The 22805-nt window shown below is 44.3% G+C and overlaps 2 protein-coding genes across 2 annotated transcripts in view; one reads left to right on the top strand and one right to left on the bottom strand.

The window, feature by feature from the left end:
• GADL1 (glutamate decarboxylase like 1) overlaps positions 1-22805 on the top strand; it is a 230813-nt gene that overhangs the window by 198926 nt on the left and 9082 nt on the right. The gene's annotated exons all lie outside the window — the stretch shown is intronic.
• The window catches only part of TGFBR2 (transforming growth factor beta receptor 2), an 89426-nt gene continuing 69818 nt past the window's right edge, over positions 3198-22805 (bottom strand). Inside the window, exons 6-7 of the mRNA XM_065932919.1 lie at positions 8515-8642; positions 3198-5757 (exon numbers count right to left, since the gene is read on the bottom strand). Coding sequence (XP_065788991.1) covers positions 5578-5757; positions 8515-8642 — 308 coding nt within the window. The 3' untranslated portion in view covers positions 3198-5577. The remainder of the gene's footprint in view (positions 5758-8514; positions 8643-22805) is intronic.

Below are 22805 nucleotides of genomic sequence, written 5' to 3'. Positions count from 1 at the left end.
GCACCAGGGCTATCATTACTGTCTACATTGCAGACACAGAGGGGGAAGATTAGAGGACAGTTTTAGCAATGCTGTTTTGCATAGGCTGCATGAGTATGACTTTTCAGGAAGGGGTGTGTGTGTGTGTGTGTGTGTGTGTAGAAAGTGAGACAGCACACATTTCACAGCATGGGCAATTTTAACTTAATTAGAATAGGAAGACTCTTAATAACAAGCTATTTTTAAATGCACCAATATCAGGAGGTATATTAAAATTAAATTTCACCACATGAGGCTGATTGCCAGGCCATGTAATGGGGGAAAGTTCCCAGTCTTGTCTTTATCTGAACAGTTTGCAAAGTAGGCCCCAAAGCCACGGACTTACGCTCATAGTCTGAAGCTATAATTATCCAAGTTAAAAAAAAAAAAAAAATTGGAAATGTGAAAGTAACGATTAGGCAGCCTATTTCCGGAGGGAAATGAACAAAATTGCAGATGTCAACTTTAGTGACTTTTGTGAAAATGGATGGACAGGTTTGCTTAAATGAAAACTTCCCTGTCACTCAGGAAGGCTTTTCCCTCAGGACTAGACTACTAGTGGACACACTGTCATTTGCATAGAGATCCTAAAAGCCACCACTGCACATTAGAACTGCCATGCTCAGAGCGTGCCTGCATTCCAAAGCTGCTGAGGGGTGCGAGGGCCAGGATCCTGCTGAGGGCACTTGGAGACTTACCGCCACCGGGAACGCTCCCGACTTTGCAGTAGCCAGAACTGAAACAACCCGGGCAAGACGGAGCCCGCAAGGAGGGTCAGAAGACCTTGGCTCCCATTTTGGCTGGAGTGCTTGGGCTGGAGCCCAGAGTCCATTCCTTTGAGGAACAATCTTCACTCCCTGACGGCTACCCCAACCCCTCCAGTGTGCACTGCATCTTCCTCATCTGGGTTTGACCCTCAGGAATCAGACCCTCGAGCATCCCGGGCTCCACATACCTTCAGCTTCCGCTTCACCTTGTGTTCAGGGTCTATGTGTGGGCTCCGGAATCTGACTGAGCCTTAGGACCGCTCACCATGGGCCCTTACTGATACCTTGCTCCCTGCATTGGTTTCCTAACCTCTAATGTGGAGGTGAGACTACCTCATAGGTTGGTGGTGATGATGAAAACAGATACAGATGGTAAAACACAGCACTTGGTGTCTAGTGCTTCCCAAGGGCTTGTATGGATCTGCTTCCTTGCAGGGAGCACGCTAACTTCATCATTCCTCATCCCAGCCCCTGCAGCTGCCAAAAATAAGGACAATTATCTACTTAATGCATTAAAAAAAAGTCAGTTCAAGTTTTTAAACTCAGCTATATTTCAAGCCATAATATTTGTAAAAGTCCAGGTTGAATGTGTTAATTTTTTTTCTAGCACGTGCTAAAAAATAAACAGACACACTAAAAGAATGTTTTTAAAGACTGGCACAGTCTGAAACCTTCTGAAGGAGCGTGCACATTCGTCCCACAGTCCTGCTCTCACCAAGAACTTAGGCAGCACTGCTCACATGAGAGGAAGCATGTCAGGCAGCACAGATGAGGACACACACACCTTCCCTGTTCTGGTTGTGCGTACAGCCTCTGGGGGCAGGTGTGAGAACGATGGTGCCGTGCGGGCGGGGCAGGCTGTTTTGTGGTGATGTGGCCCTGTCATGCGGCTGGGCAGGCCGGCCCTCAGGAGACAGTACAAAGTAGAGAGAAGAACCAAGCGTTACTCCAACGATTATTCCAGATTCGAGGTCCAGGACAACTTGGCTCCGCAAGCAGATCTACCTCTCTGAGACCCCAAGTTTCTTACCAGAGTCTTCCGAGCATGATTTCTCATCTGTGAAATGGGCACAGTACCTGTCTCAGGGAGCACGTCCAGGTGGGTGTCCAGTGAATGGGCATCCTCCCCAGATGACTGGTGTGCACCCAGGACAGGAGCTGCCCTGTGCTCCAGGCTTGCGGCTCATCCATTTCTCCTCTGTGCTGCTGGTGCTCCCTAAGATAGATCTCAGTCTTGGCCTCTCTGGGAAGCAGCCCTGGCACCCTAAAGCAGCCTAGCATTGGCAGATATGCACTGAGGGTTTTCCAGTTTCAATACTAACTCCAAAAGCCTTTCCAGTACTCCTTATCCAGTGCTCTCTGGTATCAGACGAAGCCTGTAAAAATTCCACTGTACACATGATTAAAGTGAGGCGTGGGAAGATTTAAGTAATTTACTCAGGTCGCGTAGGTGGTAAATGGAGGAGCAGGTAACCGCTAAGATTTGTAGTCTCTAAAACTGCCAAGCTACTAGTTAAGATAGCAGTAGAACTAATGCCCACAGGAGGACAGGACCATGTCCTGCTAAGGGACCCTCAGCGGGGAGCCACGATTTTGTCCCCAGGGGATATGTGGCAGCGTTTGGTGATGCTCCTGGTTGTCACAGCTGTGGTGGTGGGTGCACTGTTGGTGCGAATGCATATTGGTGCAACCACTATGTAAAACAATACGGAGGGTCCTCAGAAATTTCAAAATAGAGCTACCAAACAATCCAGCAACTCCACCTCTGGGTATTTATCCAAACAAAATGAAAACATTAACTTGAAAACATATCTGTGCCCCAAGTTCACTGCAGCATTAAGCCAATATATAAAATTAAATATCCACTGATGGATGAGTGGATTTTAAAATGTGGCACATATATAGAACAGAATATTTTTCAGTCATGAAAATTTAAATCTTGCCATTTGTGACATGGAAGTTGAGGGCATCATGCTTAGTGAAATAAGTCAAACAGAAAAATGCAAATACCATTAAGATCTCACTGATATGTGCAATTTGGGGGGAAAAAAATTGAGATACAGAGAACACACTGGTGGTTGCCAAAGAGGTAGAGGGTGGGAGTGGATGAAATGGGTGAAAAGGGTTAAAATGTATAAATTTCCAGTTTATAAAATAAGTCCTGGGGATCTAATGTATAGCATGGCAATGATAGATAATAATACCATATTGCATGTTTGAAAGCTGCTAAGAGTAGGTTTTTAAAGTTCTTACCATAAGAAAAAAAATTCTGTTAACTGTGATAATGGATATTACCTAAACTTATTATGGTGGCCCTGAAAAGCTGGAGAATCTTGTGGATTTTTCTGCAGACTACAAAATGACCAAATGAGGTTTGTGGGCTCCTATGAACAGGAACAGGAGGCAGGAAGCTGACCTGAGTATTTTTGCTTTATTCAATTGAATAAACATTTTATTTATATAAAAGACAATGCATAGAATGAACATAAGTGCTTGACACATTTGATATAAAAAGAGTATACAGCATTCACATTCCTATTTTAATACATGAGTATTGCTGAAATGTTCCATAAAAGAATAAAACTTTCCCTTTATGTAGTGAAAAAAGTCAGTATTTTTAGGAACTACAGAATGTTATTCCTTGGTCTTTTTCTTGAATAAGGAAAAACAAACATAAAACAAGCCACAGTATCATCTACATTCCAGTTTATGCTGATGATGACCCAGAAGTGATAAAGCTCTTTTGAATCTTGGAAGTTCCCATAATGGACCAGTATTCTAGAAATTCACCACTAGAGGTCAATGAGCAACAGCTCTTGGGACAGCATCACCAGCCCTAAAGTGCACGGGACTTCTGGGCACTCCCATGGCATTGTGGCCAAGCTACCTTCTCTCTCTCAGTCCACCTGAACCACGAAGGGCTCCTAAAAATTCCACCTAATCCCAACTTCAGCGTGTCTGCTAAAACCCCAATGAGATGCAGCTTCCAAAACCCAAGCAGAGCTGATCTGATCATTGCCAGTCCCTCTCCAATATTCCTACCTATTTGGCCAAAAATAAGCTTCAAATCATTTTTACAAAAGAGCTTGTTATTTGCAGCATTAACACCTGTTTGTGGATTACCAAGTTTCCTATGGAGGATTAAAGCTCATTCTTTGTTCTTACCCACATGGACACAGATTTCCTAACTGTAGATGGGACTCCTGTGTCCCACATTCAAATTCTGCAAACACTGGGAAGGTGGGTATGACTAAGAGACTGGTAACCATGACAACAGCTTCTTGGAGTAAAGGTCTCCCCCCTTGAATGCAGAGGGGAGCACTTTTAATATACAAGCAAAAGAGATTTGGGTTAACGGGGACCATCCAGAGGCAGTCCCTGTCACTCCAAAAAAAAAAAAAAAGGCCAACTTCAAATTTTAACCCCAGGTAGGGAATAAAAACCACACCCTATAGCCAGAGAATGATTGCGTGAATGCACATTTCTTGCAGGGGACCGTGGCTGGGGAAAGAAGGTTTAATTCCTAAACTAGGTTGGGAACAGGGGGAAACACGAAAGAATGTTCACAGGGGAAGAGAGCAGCTTTCTAAGTGTATCTACACCTTCATCTGTGAATGACGTGGGACAGCGACAACGGTAAGCCATCTGCGATCTAGTCTCACTCAGGGATCCAAGATTTTTTTGCAGAATCTCCTGATATTTAAAAAGTGGCTCAATTTTGTTAAACACTGTGCTGGCCAAGCAAAACACGTTCCGAGTGCCTGGAGAGACAGTCCTGACCACGGCAGCGCCATGCTGCGGCAATACTGTCCATGTGGCCAGGACGTGCTCAGTCCCCTGGAGCCTGGAGCATGAGACCTACCAGTGATGCAGAGCAAGCGGAAGGCAGAAACCAAGCGTGATGAGAAACTGAACATAAAGAACCTGGGAGGGAGATCTGTTCCCTTTTAGGAAATGGGAGCAGTAACACAGGTATGGGGGGAATTTTTTAAAAAATAACAATTTCTCATTAGTACAAGGTGTGGCAATTTCATGGGTGGGGAAAACATGTCCTGATCTTTCTGTAGCTTGTAGAGGTAAAAGATGGGACTTAAAACGTTGACGCGATGAGACTTTCTGAGCTAGCTGACGAAGGAGGGTCACAAACCAGATGTGGGTGTGAAGCTCAGTGCCGAGTCCAGGAGAGATGACAGGACGTGGGGACCTTGGAGTCTGGTCCCCAGACAGTGCGGCTCCGATTGGCTCCTCAGCCAGAAGAGGACCCAGTGCCGGGAGTTACTAGGTTGCGAAAGCAAGTGCAATGCGGCACAGCAGGCTCCAAGACCCGAGCCTCTCTCTGAAGGCGGAGGCCCCCCACCCCGTGTGCCCCGAGCCCAGCACACGCGTGCCGCCAAGTGCTGAGGCTGCCCCAGGGCGCTTCCCTCTGCTCTCGCGAGCTCGCCCATCCAGCCCACTTCTGGGCAGCTGTGAGCTCTATCCTCACCTCTTTCCACGAGTATGGCTGTGTATAGACATATATAGATATATATAAACATAGCTATTTCATATTTATATACAGGCATTAATAAAGTGCAAATGTTATTGGCTATTGTAAGATCAATCTCATTTCCTGAGGAAGTGCTAACACAGCTTATCCTATGACAACGTCAAAGGCAGAGGCTGCTTCCTGCCACCCCCTCCCGTCTCAGGGGAGGGAGCACCCCGGGTTCCAGGAAGCATCGTCAGGGGCAGCTTCCTGCCGCCCCTGCTCTTTGGCCACAGGGCGGCCGCGCTGGGCCGGCCGCGGGAAGGGCTATTTGGTAGTGTTGAGGGAGCCGTCTTCGGGGATCTTCTCCTCCGAGCTGCTCCTCCCCGAGAGCCTGTCCAGGTGCTCCAGCTCGCTGAAGCGCTCCGCCACGCACTGCGCCGTGAGCCGGGCCTCGGGGTCGTGGTCCCAGCACTCGGCCAGCGTCTCGCACACCGTCTGGATGCCCTGCAGGGAGAGAGGGTCCACAGGCCCCTGAGAGGGGTGGCAGCTCGGGGGAGAGGGGGCCCCCGCCCTGTACCCCGGCAGGCCAGCGCCCCGGCGCCATCTGACCGAGGAGTTCCGGGGGCTCCCGCTCACAGGAAGCGGGGAAGCGGAGGCGCAGCGCAAGGTCTCCCGGCAGGCTTCCGGGGGACAGCAGCCTGCCCATTTGTTAAAATTCCCAAGAAGTGGGCTTCCACTGCCATTTCCCGCCTCTATTCTGGGTAGTGGGGGCGCAGTAACAGGCTTTATTTTACCTCATTGAGGGAAGTTGTAGGTTCATGGCAAAATCGAATGGAAATTACAGAATTTCCATACACATACCCCCTCCCCCACGCCGACCGCCTCCCCCGCCATCAACACCCTCCGTCTGTGTGAGGCATTTGTTAAAACCAGTAAACCGGCACTAACACGTCAGTACTGACCACAGTCAACCAGAGCGGGGTTCATGGTGAGGCGCAGGATCGGGGTTCTGACAAACGTCCATCACGACAGCCCCCACAAGGTCACTGCCCTGAACATCCTCTGGGTGAACCTCTTCAGCCCACCTTCCTTTCCCCGGCCCCCAGTAACCACTGATCTCTCAACTCTCTCAATGGTATTGTCTTTTCCAGAGGGTCAGGGCTGGAATCCTATGTGTATGTTAAGTCACTCAGTCCAACTCTCTGTAGCCCGCCAGGCTCCTCTGTCCCTGGGGATTCTCCACGCAAGAATAATGGAGTGGGTTGCCATTCCCTTCTCCAGGGGATCTTGACCCAGGGATGGAACCCAGGGCTCCTGCACTGTAGGCGGATTCTTTACCATCTGAGCCACCAGCATCCCTGTTTAAATAGGGCTGACTATCCCAGCTGGAGTGACCTGTGGGCATTAGTCTGGCTGCATTTGTCAAGTCCACACGCTTTATGAGGATCCAAAGCCCATCTTCCAGCAGTTTCAAGGACACCGTCTGCTAGGCCCTTCCTCTCCAGTTTCACCCTGGACCCTGGCAAACAGCTGTCTTCAAACGTCCTGCAGGCTGTATCAGGGGGCTTGACCTAACCCCTAAAGGCCCCACTCAAAAAGGCCCATCCAGAAAATGCTGTCCACAACAGACAAGGGTCTTCTCTCATGGCTTTAATTCTCATTTTGCATTGCAGATATTTTTGTTAGTTCAAGTTGTTTTTGGAAATAAAGCAGACACAGACTAAATACGTAGCCCAATGGGTGGAAACAGGCTGTGCCTCTCAGAGGCCCAACCCTGTCACTGGTGAGCCCGCACACGGGTGGCCCCGGGGGCGGATCCATCCCAGCCCTTCCCTGTGCGGCACTTCCCTGTCTGTAGTCTGAGCAATAGCACCCCACAGCCAGGACCTGCCCTCCCCTCCTGCCCCGTGAGTGAGCCCATGATGTTGGATTAATTGTATAATTCCCCTAATTGATGGTATTGACTGATGGCCCTGTTAAGAGTGGAGTGTTATTGTTGGTACACAAGTAACATTTATTTTATTCTGGCACTGTAATTACAGGCAGTAAATTAAATTAAATATTAAGCATTAACTTGAAATCAATAGGGCAACAAATCTCATTAAGAGAAAAAAGTGTATTATGCAAATTGTTTCCAGAATTTTATCATCATGAATAATGGCTTCATTATAAGAACTGTACAGCAGAGGAGGCAACAGAGTTGAAGGAAACAATATCGTCCCTTCTGAGTTTGGAGTTAACACAAAACAGCTTTGCATTTCCAAAGTCAAAGAGGCTCTACTGAAACCCGGGGAGAAACCCGGGGAGAAACCCTGGGCCCCCGCGGTTGGGTCCGCAGCCTGGTGCAGGCTCCCCCCGATGTTATCAGGGCCTGCCCGCTGAAGCGGCTCTCAGCCCGGCGGGCACACACCAGGCTTCCTGCTCCATCCGTCTCCTTGGCCACCCCTGACCTGTGGTTTCTGCTTCTCATCTGCCTTAGAAAACCTAGAACTTAGCCCAGCCCTCCCTGGGTGAGGGAACTCATCCAAAGGCAGCCATAAAAGGTTTACGTCAGTGGAAAAGACAGGGTGCTGGGGAGCTAGGAGCACGGGGTGTGGTCCAGGGCTCCTCCCTGCTGTGCCAGACCGGCCCTGCTCCCGCGGCCCACGCTTCCTCCCCCCTCCTCTGACCACTGCCCCACCAAAATGCCCCCGAAGCAAAGACTCTGCTGTGGACGGACGGCCACATCCACTGCCTGTCGGGAGGCTCTGGAAAGACAGATTTCCTGTTTGTTCCCCTGCCCTCCGCTCTTCTTTGCCTTTTTCATCCTGGCCTCCTCCTCCCCGACAGGCCTGCCGCCGCAGCCTGAGGACACAGCAGCCCCTCGCAGGCCAGCTGGCGGACAGATACCCCTCCTTTCTCACCAAGCAGTTCCTGCCAATGTTGAAGGTTCCCAGAAGAAAACATTTGGAACCCGGAAGAGAACAAAACATAACCTCCCTATGGAAAGGAGGAGTGGCAGAGGCTGTAAACAGAATATTTTCATTCGGAACCAAGGGGTCTTGGACAATATGACAGGTGCCCGTCACATGAGTCTGTGTGAGCCCTTTCTCACTTGTGGTGGGACAGACAGTAACAAGTCATCCCATTTTACTGAAACTCCTTTATAAAAGAAACCAAGCAGGATCCCGGAACACATCAGACTGATGCCCAACGGCCGGGACTTCTCTGCTGCCTGAGATGTCCCTCTCCCTCTGGGTGGATACAACAGTCACTCCTCACCTGGTGGCTGAGCCAGGAGCTGGGGATCTCTGGTCGGCCTCGATCTCGTAGCACGTTGTCCTTCATGCTTTCCACACAGGGATGTTCCCGCACCTTAGACCCGAATGGAGGCTCATAGTCCTTCACTTCTGTTGGAGAGAGCAGGCGGACACAGGCCTTGAGAAGGGCATGCACAGTTGGGACACTGACTGTCAGGATTCGCCTGTGATTACGCTGGGGTGGTTAATTCTAATGGATTAAAAGTATAAGGAGGGGTCACAGAAGGACCTTGAACTAGTCAGCCCATGACTGTTCAGTGACCATGACGTGCTAACGGCTGGAGATAGATCGGAGAACAAGATCAACAAACTCAGGGGATACAGGCTTTTAGGATCGTGGTTCCTGGGAGGGAGAAGCATCTTCCATATTACAAAAGTTTGTGGCCCTACAGAGGTTCACAGCACATAAATAGATTTAATATGTGGTATTAAGTTTCTTGCAGAGATTCAGCCATAAGGAATGAAATTGATAGATGCTACAACACAGATAATGCCAAATGAAATAAGCCAGACATTAAATGACAAATACTGTATGATTCTCCTTATGTAAAATGCCTAGAATAGGCTACTTCATAGAGGCAGAGAGGAGAATATGGGTTGCTGGGGGATGCAGAGACTGTTCACTAGTACAGGTTTCAGTTGAGGAAGATGGAAGAGTTCTGGAAATAGATAATGATGATGATTACATAACACTGTGAATGTACTTCATGCTACCCAATCACACCACTTACTTTTTTAAAAAATCATAAACACTTAAAAATGGCTAAACTGGTGAATTTTATATCATGTATATTTTCCCACAGGAATAAAAAGTCATGGGGAGTAGTGATTAAGAAAAAAAAAAGTCTACAAAGGTTCCTTTCAATAGTAATAATGAAAAAGAGGTTCAGAAATGCTGTTTTAGTTAGCTGACAGAGGAGAGAGATTAATAACAAACACAATTTAAAAATGTAATTTTCCTTCAGTGATACTTGCTAAAAAGAAAATAATGAAGGATGATGTAAACCCTTCATCAGAGTTTCAGGTTTCAACTAAGGTCCATTTCTTTTCATTTTTTAAGGGAAATTCATGTCACTTATTTTCTTCTAATTTTTTCCTATTGAAGTATACTTGCTCAGTCATGTCCATCTCTTTGTGACCCCATGGACTGGAGCCTGCCAGGCTTCTCTGTCCATAGGATTTTCCAGGCAAGAATACTGGAGTGGTTTGCCATTTCCTACTCCACAGTATTCGCAACCCTGGGATCAAACCTGCCTCTTTCAGATCTCCTGCATTAGCGGATTAGCGGATTCTTTACCACTAGCACCACCTGCGAAGCCCCTTAACATATTAAATCAGTTTCAGGTATACAACATAGTAACTCAGTATTTTTAAAGATTGTGCTCTGTATAAAGTTGTAAAACACTAGCTATATTTCCTATGCTATACATTATATCCTTGTAACTTACCTATTTCATAGCTAGTAGTTTGTATCTCTTAATCACCGTCACCCATTTTTCTCTCCCCTCACCTGTCACCGTGCTGGCAATGAACAACAGTTTATCTGTCTCTATTTCATTTTGTAGATTCCATATTTAAGTGAAATCAAGCAGTATTTGTCTTTCTCTGTCTGCCTTATTTCACTAAGCTTAATATCCTCCAGCTCCATCCATGTCATTGCAAATGGCAAAATTTCATTCTCTTTTATGGCTAATATTTCATTATGTTATGTACACACATATATACTTTATTTTTGCCTGTAGTATGAAAAAAATGTTCTCATTTCATTCTTTATGTGTAACTGTCCAGCTTTCCCAGCACCACTTATTGATGAGAATGTCTTTTCTCCATTGTATATTCTTGCCTCCTGTGTTGTAGGTTACTTGACGATAGTGTGTGGGTTTATTTCTGGGCCCTCTATTCTGTTTCATTGACCTACATGTCTATTTTTGTGTCTGTACCACACCATTTTGATTACTGCTGCTTTGTAGTACATTCTGAAGTCAGGGAGCATGATTCTTCTAGTTTTGTCCTTTTTCTCTCAAGATTACTTTGGCTATTTGGGGTCTTTGGTGGTTCCATACACACTTTAGGATTATTTTGTTCTAGTTCTGTGTAAAATGTCATGGGTATTTTGATAGGGATTACATTAAATCTGCACACTGCTTTGAATATTATTAACATTTTAACAATATTAATCTTTTATTCCATGAACATGGGATATCTTTCCATTTACCCTTCTTCAATGTCTTATAGTATTTAGAGAACAGATAGTCTTCTACCCTTGGTTAAATTTATCCCTAGGTATTTTATTCTTATTTGATTGCAAATCAGATTGTTTTCTTAATTTCTTCTTCTAATAGTTCATCATTAGTGTTTAGAAATACAACAGATTTCTATATATTAATCCTGTATCCTGCAACTTAACTGAATTCATTCATAAGTTTCCATTAGATTTTTGATGGTGTCTGTAGGGTTTTCTACATATAATATCATGTCATCTGCAAATGGTGACAGTTTCTACTTATTTGAATGCCTCTTTTTTTCTTGTTTAACTGCTGTACCTAAAACTTCCAATAATATGTTAAAGAGGTGGCAACCATAGGCATACTTGTCATGTTCTTAATTTTAAATTAAAACCTTTCAGCTTTTCACAACTGAGCATAATGTTAGCTGTAGATTTATAGTAAATGGTCTTTATTATGTTGAATTATGTTCCCTCTGTATCATCTTTGTTGAGAGTTTTTATCACAAGTGAATGAATCTTAGGTCCTATCCAAAGTGGCCCATGCATAAACTCGAGGTGAAGATTAGAAAGGCTGTTAATTTAAGTGGGTGGGACAATACCCACGTCAGTGAGTCACAGGACAATTGAGAAAATAAAAACAGTATAGTACTGAAACATGTCTGGGCCCAAAGGGAAGAGTGGGCATGATTCAGCATCTTCCTCCAAAATAAATACCACCTTTGGCCTTTACTTCAAAATAACCCTGTTTAATGAGTGAAACTTTCAATAAATTACCCTTACAGGCTTAGAATTGAAGAAGCATTTAAGGCAAAATGACATTTTGAAAAGACATGGCTTGTTCTTGTTTATTTGACTTTCCCCCGTTCCCAGAACCCTACTTGCATATTTATCTTCTTCAGCCTCAACCAACTAGAAGTGCTGGCAGGATATTGTTTTTTTTCTTAGTTGGGATGAAGGCTTCTCTTACTCTCCTCATACCCCCCGTCACTTTGAGACAAGCATCCTACTGTGTGTCTGCTTCTGCCTTCAAGAGCCCTCAGCCCCTAAATCTATACTGCTCTGGAGGTGAGATCTGAACTTTGATTTGGATAATACTTAGGTGTCTTATTCCTTTCTTCCATTCCCTTACCTTTTTACCAGACTCTAAATTCCTAAGGACCAAGACACAGACTGAGTTTTAGTCTTTTAATTCTCTCCTGAAATTATGTCTTATACATAGGCAACTTTCAATAAATATGAGCTGGCTTGGATTCAAGCAAGAACTGAGAACTGAGAATCAGAGTTTGTCCTCAGTAAGGGTTTCCTCTGACCTAAGTCTTCTCTTCTCTAAACTGAATGGGCTTCTGAACTGGATGACCTCCAAGTCCCTGAATGGGTCCAGAGCTGTCCTGTAACCCAATCCAGTCAACTAGTGATGCTGTCCTAGTGCCACGCCTTGAGGTATGTATAATATAATGCAATGTGATAGGGTCTGCATATGATATAAACCCTCCTTAGACAATGTTAGTCCACTGACTCTCCCCTTCCAGCCGTTTTGGCTGCCATAGCAGGTGTGGCTGGCAGCCTGCCTAAACCCCCTCACTGAGCCACAGGCACTGGCCCCCCAGCTGCTGCAGGCATTGGGTCGTAAGGGCACACGCTGTCTCCTCCTATGGAGAACTGCCCTAGGCTAATAGGAGCTTCCTGGCCTGGAGATTTCTAGGGGCAGTCTGAGGCCAGTGACAACATGGGAGCCTGAACAGTCTAAGCGTCTTGCCTCTGGAGGCTATGACTGTGGTGCAGCTCATGTCTGGACCAGGCTCAGTCCTGGGATCAGGCTGGCGGCAGTGCAGGTGGGGAAAAGTGAGGCTGTGGCATTTTCCTCTTTGTGCCCTTGATTAAATAATGTGAAGAACAGCAGAGAAAGCAAGTCAAAGGTTAGGTCAGAGAGCGCCATCTTTTAAAAATTTGGGGACTTCCCTGGAAGTCCAGTGGTTAGGACTCTGTGCTTCCACTGCAGGGGCCACAGGTTCGATCCCTGGTTGGGGAACTAAGATTCCGTGTGCTGTGGCAAAAACCAAAAAAGGAAATATTTCAATGAAAAGAGAATCAGGGAGCTTAGAGAGTAAGCTTAGCACTTAAAACAGAAGTGCTGACAACATGCATCATAAGTAGGGATATTGTTGGTTGTGCCTGCCTGGGTCCCATCACAAACTGGAGATGAGGACTTGGGAAAGAGAGGGCAACACTTCGTGCCATATGTGTCCATATCCACAGCACAGGAGAACGTGCATGCTGCCGCTGTCACTCAGCACAGAGCTCCCCCAGGACCCACGGGGGCTGGTCCCAGGACCAGAGGCAGGTCCCAACATCTGCGGACGCCAGTCTCCCGCTTGATCCTCTGTGTACATGAGCTTTGCATCCACGAGTCAAGCAGCCGTGGATTATAAACTCAATGCAAGATCCGTGAGTGGTTAGTCAGGAATTCAGAACTCCAAATGCTGGTGGAAGGTACACTAACTGTCAACTGATGGCAGACGGAAGATAAACCCCGAGTCAGGGTGATGCGGAGCTGGGTGTGGATGATACTCCGCAGGATCACGCTTCAGCTGTCCCCCAGGTGACCGCCTGGGAGCACGGAGCTCACCAGCTCCCTCCGCTCCTGTCTCACTTCCTGCTCCTTCTCTCCTAGGCCTTTGCTGCCTTCTTTTCCCTACGGACCGCTGAACTTGGATTCTTCTTCAAGAGGCCGGCTGACCCAAGGGTTCGGTCCATCCCCAGGCTGACACCCCGCTCCCCACAGCAGGATCACCTGCTGAGACCAGCCCCCCATGCCCCAGGGCTAGGTGCACCAGGGTCACCCTGGGATCTCCTTGAAGGCTTCAAACAACTGCTGCTCTAGGAAGCTTCTAGATCTCGCTGCTCTTCTTTCCACCCCCATCCCAGGCTCCCCTGAGGGCCAGGGCCTCACCCCCACCCCTTGGCATTTCTTTGTCTGGCTGGAGGCTGTCAGAAGAAAAGTCCGCATCTCGAGCTCTGGCGCTCACAGGGGCCTGGGCAATAGGGATGCTCCTCTTAAAGTCAGCATCTGGTCCACAGCTGCTGTTTTGATCGTGGTTCCAACTTCACAGAGCTGCAAAATTGTTGGCAGTTTTCCCCAGAGCGGAACCCTTTTATATCTGTCTTCCTTCCAAATTATCCTGCCTCAAAACGCAGGAAGACGAAGTTGCTATCCCAGGCTCTCTTCACTCCTCTCCCACCCTCTTCCCTGCCCCCACCCCACTCCTTTCCTTTCGATTCATTTTTTCTGCCTCACAGGCTGCAGCAAGCTGAGTTTGTTTCTCGTCGTCTTGTGAAAATACTTGCTCAGCTGGCTGCTGTGTGTCAGCTGCTATTCAAAGGCTGACATGGCCAGGGATTTGAAAGTCAGGCGGCCTGGGGGCCAGTCTGGCTGGGTGACATGAACACGGTGCCTGCCTTGCTCCCAGAGCGGGGCCCTGAAAGGACCCGCCTTCCTCTGCCTCCCACACATTACACACAAACTGCTGCATCGACACCAGACAAACCAAAAGCCAGGACAGAGATTTCTTTGTAAAGGAGAGCCAGTCTCCGGGTTTGTCCTGGAGAGATGGTGAGTTCATGACTTACTCCTTTATAAAACAGTAACACACCAGCCAGCTCCTTCCATCTTGTTCCCTCCTCAAACAACTCTGAAAAACCTGTTTTCTTGGTTTTTCTGTTGCATACCTCCTGATGACCTAAGTCTCTGAAATAGCAGTCTCTGTTATTAGCTATGCCCAACTCTTTTTCTTTCTGCAACAATCATCCCCAGCCCTGATACTGACACATTACTTGTCTTTCTAGCATATTTTGTTGTCGTTCAGTTACTAAGTCATGTCTTACTAAGTCTTTGGCAACCTCATGGACTGCAGCATGCTGTATTAGCTCTTCATTAGACACTGCGTCCCTTGAGGACAAAGATTTGTCTCACTGCTGCACTCAGCATTTTAAGTTTTATATTGGTCTGTAGTTGATTAAAAATGCTGCACTACCATCAGGCACACAGCGAAGTGATTCCTTTATACATGTATATGTATCTATTCTTTTCCAATCTCTTTTCACATTTAGGTTATCACAGAATACTGAATAGAGTTCCCTGTACTATACAGTAGGTCCTTCTTGTAATCTATCTGATATATAGCAGTGTGTATATTTCAATCCCAAACTCCCTATTTATCCCTCTCTATCACCTTTCCCTTTAATAACCATAAGTTTTTCTATGAGTCTGTTTCTGTTTTGTAATTCATTTGTATCTTTTAAGGTTCCACATATAAGCAATATATCATTTGTCTTTTTCTGTCTGAACTTATTTCACTTGGTATGATGACCTCCAGGTCCATCCATGTGGCTGCAAATGGCACTGTGCCATTCTTTTTCATGGCTGAGTATTATTCCATTGTATATCTGAACTACATATTCTCTGTCCACTCACCTAGCAATGGATATTTAGGTTGCCTCCATGTCTTGACTATTTTTACTAGTGCTGCAACAGGCACTGGGGTGTCATCTATCCTTTTGAACCATGGTTTTCTCCAGATACATGCCCAGGACTGGGATTGCTGGATCATATGGTAGCTTTAGTTTTGTAAGGAACCACCATACTGTTCTCCCAGTAACAGTTTAGGAGGATTTGCTTTTCTCCTCCTCTCTAGCATTTATTGTTTGCTCTGACTGGTGTGAGGTGCTATCTCTTTGTAGTTTTGATTTGCATTTCTCTAGTGATCACTCCAATACTTTGGCCACGTGATGTGAAGAGCCAACTCATTTGAAAAGACCCTGGTGCTGGGAAAGATTGAGGGCAGGAGGAGAAGGGGACAACAGAGGATGAGACGGTTGGATGGCATCACTGACTCAATGAACATGAGATTGGGTAAACTCCGAGAGTTGGCGATGGACAGGGAGGCCTGGTGTGCTGCAGTTCATGGGGTCACAAAGAGTCAGACACAACTGAGCAACTGAGCTGAACTGAACTGAGTGATTAGCAGTGTTGACCATCTTTTCATGTGCCCTTTGGCACATGTATAGCTTCTTTAGAGAAATGTGTATTTAGATCTTTGGCCCAGTTTTTGATTGGGCTGTTTGTTTGATTTTGAGCTGCATGAACTGTTTGTGAATTTTGGAGATTAATCCCTTGTCAGTCTTGTGGTTTGCAAATATTTTCTCCCATTTGTTCATGGTTTCCTTTACTGTGCAATAGCTTTTGAGTTTAATTAGGTTCCATTTATTTTTGTTTTTATTTCCATTACTCTCAGAAGATGGATCTAAAAAGACACAGCTGTGATTTATGTCAAAGAGTGTCCTGCCTGTGTTATCTTCTAAGAGTTTTGTATTATCCTGTCCTGCCTTCAGGTCTTTAATCCATTTTGAGTTTATTTTTGTGTATGGTGTTAAGAGAATGTTCTAATTTCATTATTTTACATGTAGCTATTTTTTCCCAGCACCGTTTATTGAAGATATTGTGTTTTCTCCATTGTATGTGTTTGCCTCCTTTGCACAGATTGATTGACCATAGGTGCAGGGGTTTATTTCTGCCCTTTCTCTCCTGTTCTATTGATCTGTATTTCTGTTTTTGTGCCAATACCATACTTTTTGATTACTGTAGCTTTGTTGTACAGTCTGAGGTTAGGGAGCCTGATTTTTCCAGCTCTGTTTTTCTTCCTCAGGATTGCTTTGGCTATTCTGGGTCTTTTGTGTCTCCACGCAAATGTAAAACATTTTTCTTCCAGTTGTATGAAACATGCCACTGGTAATTTGACAGAGACTGCACTGAATCTGTAGATTGCCTTGGGTAGTATAGTCATTTTGACAATATGTCTTCCAATCCAGAAATGTGGTATCTTTCCACCTGTTTGTGTTACCTTTGGTTTCTTTCATCGGCATGTATAAAATTTTTGGAGTACATGTCTTTTGCCTCCTTAGGTAGATTTATCCCTAGGTATTTTATTCTTTTTGATGCAATGATAAATAGGATTGTTCCTTTAATTTCATATTCTGGGCTTTTGGTGTTAGTGTATAGGAATGCAACAGATTTCTGTGTATTAATTTTGTATCCTGCAATGTTACCAAATTCACTGATGAGCTCAGATAGTTTTCTGGTAACATCTTTAGGATTTTCTATCTATAGATTCATGTTATCTGCAAAGTGATAGTTTTACTTCTTTTCATTTGGATTCCTTTTCATTCCTTCTCTTCTGATTACAGTGGCTAGGATTTCCAGAACTGTTGAAAAGACTGGTGAGAGTGGACATCCTTACCTTGTTCTGATCTTAGAGGAAATGCTTTCAGCTTATCACCATTCAGTGGGATGATGACTATAGGTTTGTCATATATGGCTTTTCTTATGTTGAAGTATGTTCCCTGTATGTCCACCTTCTGGAGATTTTCATCATACATGAGTGTGAATTTTATCAGAAGCTTTTTCTGTATCTGTTGAGAGGATCATATAGTATGATGATTTATTTATATCATATGGTATGAGTTTTTACTAGAAGAAACATTTATTCTTCAGTTTGTTAATATGGTGTATTATGCTGATTCATTTGCAGATATTAAAAAAAAAATCCTTACATCTCTGCAGTAAATTCCACTTGATCATGGTCTATGATCCCTTTACTGTATTGTTGGATTTGATTTGCTAGTATTTTTTTCAAGATTTTTGGGTCTATGTTCACTAGTGATGCTGGTCTGTGATTTTCTTCTTTTCTGATATCTTTGTCTGGTTTTGGTACCAGAGTGATGGCCTCATAGGATGAGTATGGGAGTGTTGTTTGTTTCTTGGAAATTTTAAAATCATGGCTTCAATTCCATACTTGTCTGTTCATATTTTCTATTTCTTCCTGGGTCAATCTTAAGAGATTGTACCTTTTTAAGAATTTGTCCATTTATTCTATCTAGGTTGTTCATTTTATTGGCATATAGTTGCTTATGGTAGTCTCTTATGATCCTTTGTATTCTGTGATGTCCACTGTAGCTTTTCCTTTTTCATTTCTAATTTTATTGATTTGAGTTTATTGATTTAAACTTATTTGATTGAGTTTTTCTTGATGAGTCTGGCTAAAGGTTTGTCAATTTTGTTTATCTTTTCAAAGAACTAGTCGTCAAGTTTCACTGATCTTATCTGGTGTTTTCTTTATCTCTATTTCATTTTTTACTGCTCTGATCTTTATGATCACTTTGCTTGTACTATGGGTTTTATTTGTTATTCTTTTTCTAGTTGCTTTAGGTATAACCTTAGGTTGTTTATTTGGGATTTATCCTGTTTCCTAAGATAAGACTATATTGATATGAACTTTCCATTTAGAACTGGTTTTGCTGCATTTGTTTTGCATTGTCATGCTTTTGTTTTCATTCATCTCTAGGTATTTTCTGACTTCCTCTTTGATTTTTTCAGTGATCCATTGATTGTTTAGTAGCATACTGTTTGGCCTTCACATATTTTTGTTCTTCACAGTTTTAATGGAATGCTCTTTAAATATCAATTAAGTCGCTTGGTCTAATGTGTCATTTAAGGCCTGTGTTTCCCTATTTTCTTTCTGAATGATCCATGCATTGATGAAGTGTGTCACTGTCCATTTCTCCTTTAATGGCTATTAGTATTTGCCTTATATATTGAAGTTCTCCTATGTTGGGTGCATATATATTTGTGTCTATATAAATGTATTACAATTGTTATATCTGCTTGGATTGATTCCTTGATGCCTATGTAGTATCCATCTTTGTATCTTGTAACAGTCTTTAAAGTCTCTTTTGTCTGATATATGTATTGCTACTCCAGCTTTCTTTTGATTTCCACTTGCATGGAATACCTTTTTCCATCCCCTCACTTTCAGTCTGTATGTGTCCCTAGATCTGAAGTGTGTTTCCTGTAGATAGCACATATAGGTCTTGTTTTCGTAAGCATTTAGCCAGTCTGTGTTTCTTGGTTGGAGCATTTAATCCAGTTACATTTAAGATAATTATCAATGTATATGTTCTTTTTGTGCTATTTTATTAACTGTTCTGGAATTGTTTCCTGTAGGTGTTTTTTTCTTTCCCTTCTCTTTTCTTCTCTCCTCTTGTGATCTGATGACTTAATTTTAGCATTGTGTCTTGGCTGCCTTTTTCCATGTGCACCTACTGTAGACTCCCCGTGTGTGATCACCATGAGGTTTGGATGCGGCAGTCTGTATAAACAAGACTGTCTTAAGCTGCTGCCTTTTCATCTCAAGCACATCGCCAGTGTCCTACACTTGTGCTCTCCTGGCCCCACAGTCACTTCCTGTGACATCATATTTGAGTGTGAATGATTCCTACCCTTACTGCATGCTTGCCTTTAATGGGGAGCTTTGCCATTTGTAATCTGCTTGTTTCTAGTTGTGGCTCTTTCTTTTTTGCCTAGAGAAGTTCCTTTAGCATTTGTTGCAAAGCTGGTTTGGTGGTGCAGAATTCTCCAGCTTTTGCTTGTCTGTAAAACCTTTGATTTCTTAATTGCATCTGAAAGAGAACCTTGCTTGTAGACTCCTGCTTGTAGATTATTGGTTGCAGAATCTTCCCTTTCATTACTTTAAATATATAATACCACTTCCTAAGAGTTTCTACTGAAAAATCAGCTTAATAACCTTATGGGAGTTCCTTTGTATGCTATTTGTTGATTTTTCCTTGTTGCTGTTAATATTTTCTTTGTCTTTAATTTTTGTCAGTTGGATTATTGTGAGTCTTGAGTATTCCTCCTTGTGTTTATCCTACCTGGGACTCTCTGAGCTTTCTGGACATGGATGATTGTTTCCTTTCCCATGTCAGAATTTTTCAGCTGCTATCTCTTCAAATATTTTCTCAGGTCCTTTCTCTCTCTTCTTGTGGGGCCCTGTGATGAAAATGTTGGTGCATTTAATGTTGCTCCTGAGGTCTCTCAAACTCTCTTCATTTCTTTTCATTCTCTTCTTTATATTCTGTTCTATGGCAGTGATTTCCACAATTGTGTATTCCAACTCATTTATCCATTCTTCTGCCTCATTTATTCTATTCATTTGAATGTATTTTTCATTTAAGTTATTTTATTGATCATCTATGCTTGTTTGTTCTTTAGATCTTCTAGCTCTTTTTAAAGCATTTCTTGCATCTTTTCTATATGTGCCTGCATTGTTTCTTTGAGATCTTGGATAATCTTTACTGTTATTACTCTGAATTCTTTTTAGGGTAGTTTGCCTATCTCCATTTCATTTAGCTGGTCATCTGGGGTTTTATCTTGTTTCTTCATCTCAGACATATTCTTCTGCCATTTCATTTTGGTCTAACTTTCTATGGTTGCAGTTTGTGCTGCACAGGCTGCAGGGCTGTAGGTCTTCTTGCTCCTGTGGTCTGCCCCCTGGTGGATCAGGCTGGTATCAGACGTTCGTGCTGGCATCCTGGTGGGCAGGCTTGGCTTCTTCCCACCCGTGCATGAAACTGGTTCTTGTCCCTCTGGTGGGCAGAGCTGTGTCAAGGGGTGTGTTTATTGGGCAGTCACAGGCTCAGGAAGTTTTTAGGCAGCTTATCTGCTAATGGGTGAGGCTGTGTTCCCACCATTTTGGTTGGTTAGCCTGTGACATCCCAGAATTAGAGTCTATAGGCTGTTGTGTGGGGCCAGGTCATGGTGAAAAAAAATGATGGCCTTTAGGAGGGCTCACAGCAGTGAGAACTCCCCAGAACTACTGCCACCAGTGTCTTTGTCCCCACAGGAAGTCACAGCTGTCCCCCAACCTTGCAGGAGACCCTCTAATACCAGCAGGCTCTTATGAGTTGACTGCCTTTTCCCCTGCGTCTTGGTGTGCACAGGACTCTACGAGTGCCCTCTTAAGAGTGGAGTTTCTGTTTTCCCCAGTTCTGCAATCAAACCCTGCTGACCTTGAAAGTCAGATGTTCTGGAGGCTTCTCCTCCCACTGACAGACCCCCAGGCTGGGGAGCCTGATGTGAGGCTCAGAACTTTCATTCCTGTGGCAGAACCTCCGCAATATAATTACTTTCCAATGTGTGGGTTTCCCACCCAGCAGGTATTGGATTTGATTTTATCGCAGCTGCACCCGTCTTACTGTCTTGTTATGGGTTCTTTGTCTTTGGACCTATGATATCTTTTTCGGTAGGTTCCACCATTCCTTTTTTGCTGATGGCTTTTAACAGGTAGTTGTGACTTTTGGTGTTTTTGTGAGAAGCGGGGAAGCTCACTAGCTTCTACTCTGCCATCTCCTGAGAGTCTCTGCACCCTTACCATTTTGAATAATGCCTGCCACACAGAAGGTACTCAAAAAATACAGGTTAGGTGAAAGAAATAATGAATAGATACATCTTCAGAGAAAAAGGATAAAGAAGCTATCTCAGACTTCAAGGCACGGAGACATGTGAGTCACACATGCTATAGCATTTAACAGCTTTGGCATTCCATTAACAGACTCAGAAAGTCCACCACTGGAAACATTCTGCAGTGAGGCCATCACTGAATGTTCCCAAAGTGTGTGACTTTCTTGCCAGGTGCTTTCAGAAAGGCTTCAGGCCAAAGGCCATTATACACAGAGCAGGACTGACTACCCCTTCCACAATAATGGTAATCCTAGCTGCCAGACTGACTAAGCTACCAATCCTGGAGTAGGCCAGTTAGGGCCTGTGGACCAGAGTCAGACAACAGGGCTTTTGATTTCTGTCTCCACTATCCTACCGTGTGAAGCCTCAGTTTACCCACCTGTAAAATGGGGCTAGGAACAGCACATCCTTCAAAGAATCCTTGGTAAATGGTATGAATTGTTCCATAATGCTATTGCTTATGTAATGGTAGCTGTCATTTCTTGGTTGCCTTCTTCATCTGGACCAAACCTACTTCCACCAGAAAGCCTTTCATTTTCGACCACCTTCTTCACTTATGACAATCCATGTCTTGAGCTCCTAGGTGGAATCTTGTGGTAAGGGAGGTGGACCAGCTGACTTCCAGAGGATGCTCTTACTACGTCTGCACGTTCTCACCTAAGAAGAATGCAGCTTCTCCAGTGTCATGCTTTCTCTTGCTCATGTTCCCTCTGTGCTGCCTGCACAGAGAAGACACTTCTGAGGCTCACTGCTCCTGGAAGCGCTGATCTAACCCTCTTTGCCTGACCCTGATGTCACCCTATCTTTAGCCGACCTGGGCACTCAGTCTGGTGTACCCTGCCTCGCCTGCAAAAAAGTCTCCTCAGTGCTCCAGGTCTGACAGACAGCACAAAAAAAAGTCTCCTTCAGTGCTCCAGGTCTGACAGACAGCACAAGCCAAAGCCCAGCGCTAAGTCCTGTGGTGAACGCAGAAAAAAGCAGGCAGCGCCTGGGCACCCAGGCCAGAAGTTTGGGCTCAGCCCTGAGAACAGAATGGAGTCCTGTTCTCCAGGCAGGGAAGCTGGAATTTCACAGTCTCCCCTGCAAGACAGTCCCTTGACGCCTAGGCTCCTGCTTCATTCAGTCAGATGTCCAGCTCCTCTGAATAACTGGGAGGGAATATCAGTGGACCTATTTTGTGAAATAAAATATCAATCTATAACTCACCACACTGAAGTAAGCATTTTCCACATTTCCGTTTCTGAAATGAGACTGTCCATGAAAAAACATAGTAATTTCTTATGTTGTATTTCAAGTTATACAAAGAAGTTTAAGCTTCAGGAAGGCCTTTTATATCCTGCCCTCTGTATAAATTAAAGCCTAAGATCCACTAGAGTGGTATTACCTGTTTTATGTGTAAAGAAAGAAATGTGTCTGAAAGTGCAAATTTTTAAAAAGGAGAGGGGGGATAAAGCCTGCTTCATCAGTGGACAGCAAGCTTCTTCACGGAAATCTGCGTTTGTACAACAGGGAAGCAGTGACACATCCTAACTCCCCTTAGAAGGCCCTAACCTTACCTTCTAAGAAGCTCTTTAAATATAAAAGTCTTTGAAATTAAGATTAGGCTGAAAATCTGCCTTTACAGGTTTTGAGACACACATGCATGCAAAAAAAAAAAAAAAAACAAAACAGAAAA

Source organism: Muntiacus reevesi, chromosome 4 (assembly GCF_963930625.1).
Source record: "Muntiacus reevesi chromosome 4, mMunRee1.1, whole genome shotgun sequence".
Classification (NCBI taxonomy): Eukaryota; Metazoa; Chordata; class Mammalia; order Artiodactyla; family Cervidae; genus Muntiacus; species Muntiacus reevesi.
This window is presented reverse-complemented; position numbering and strand designations above follow the sequence as displayed.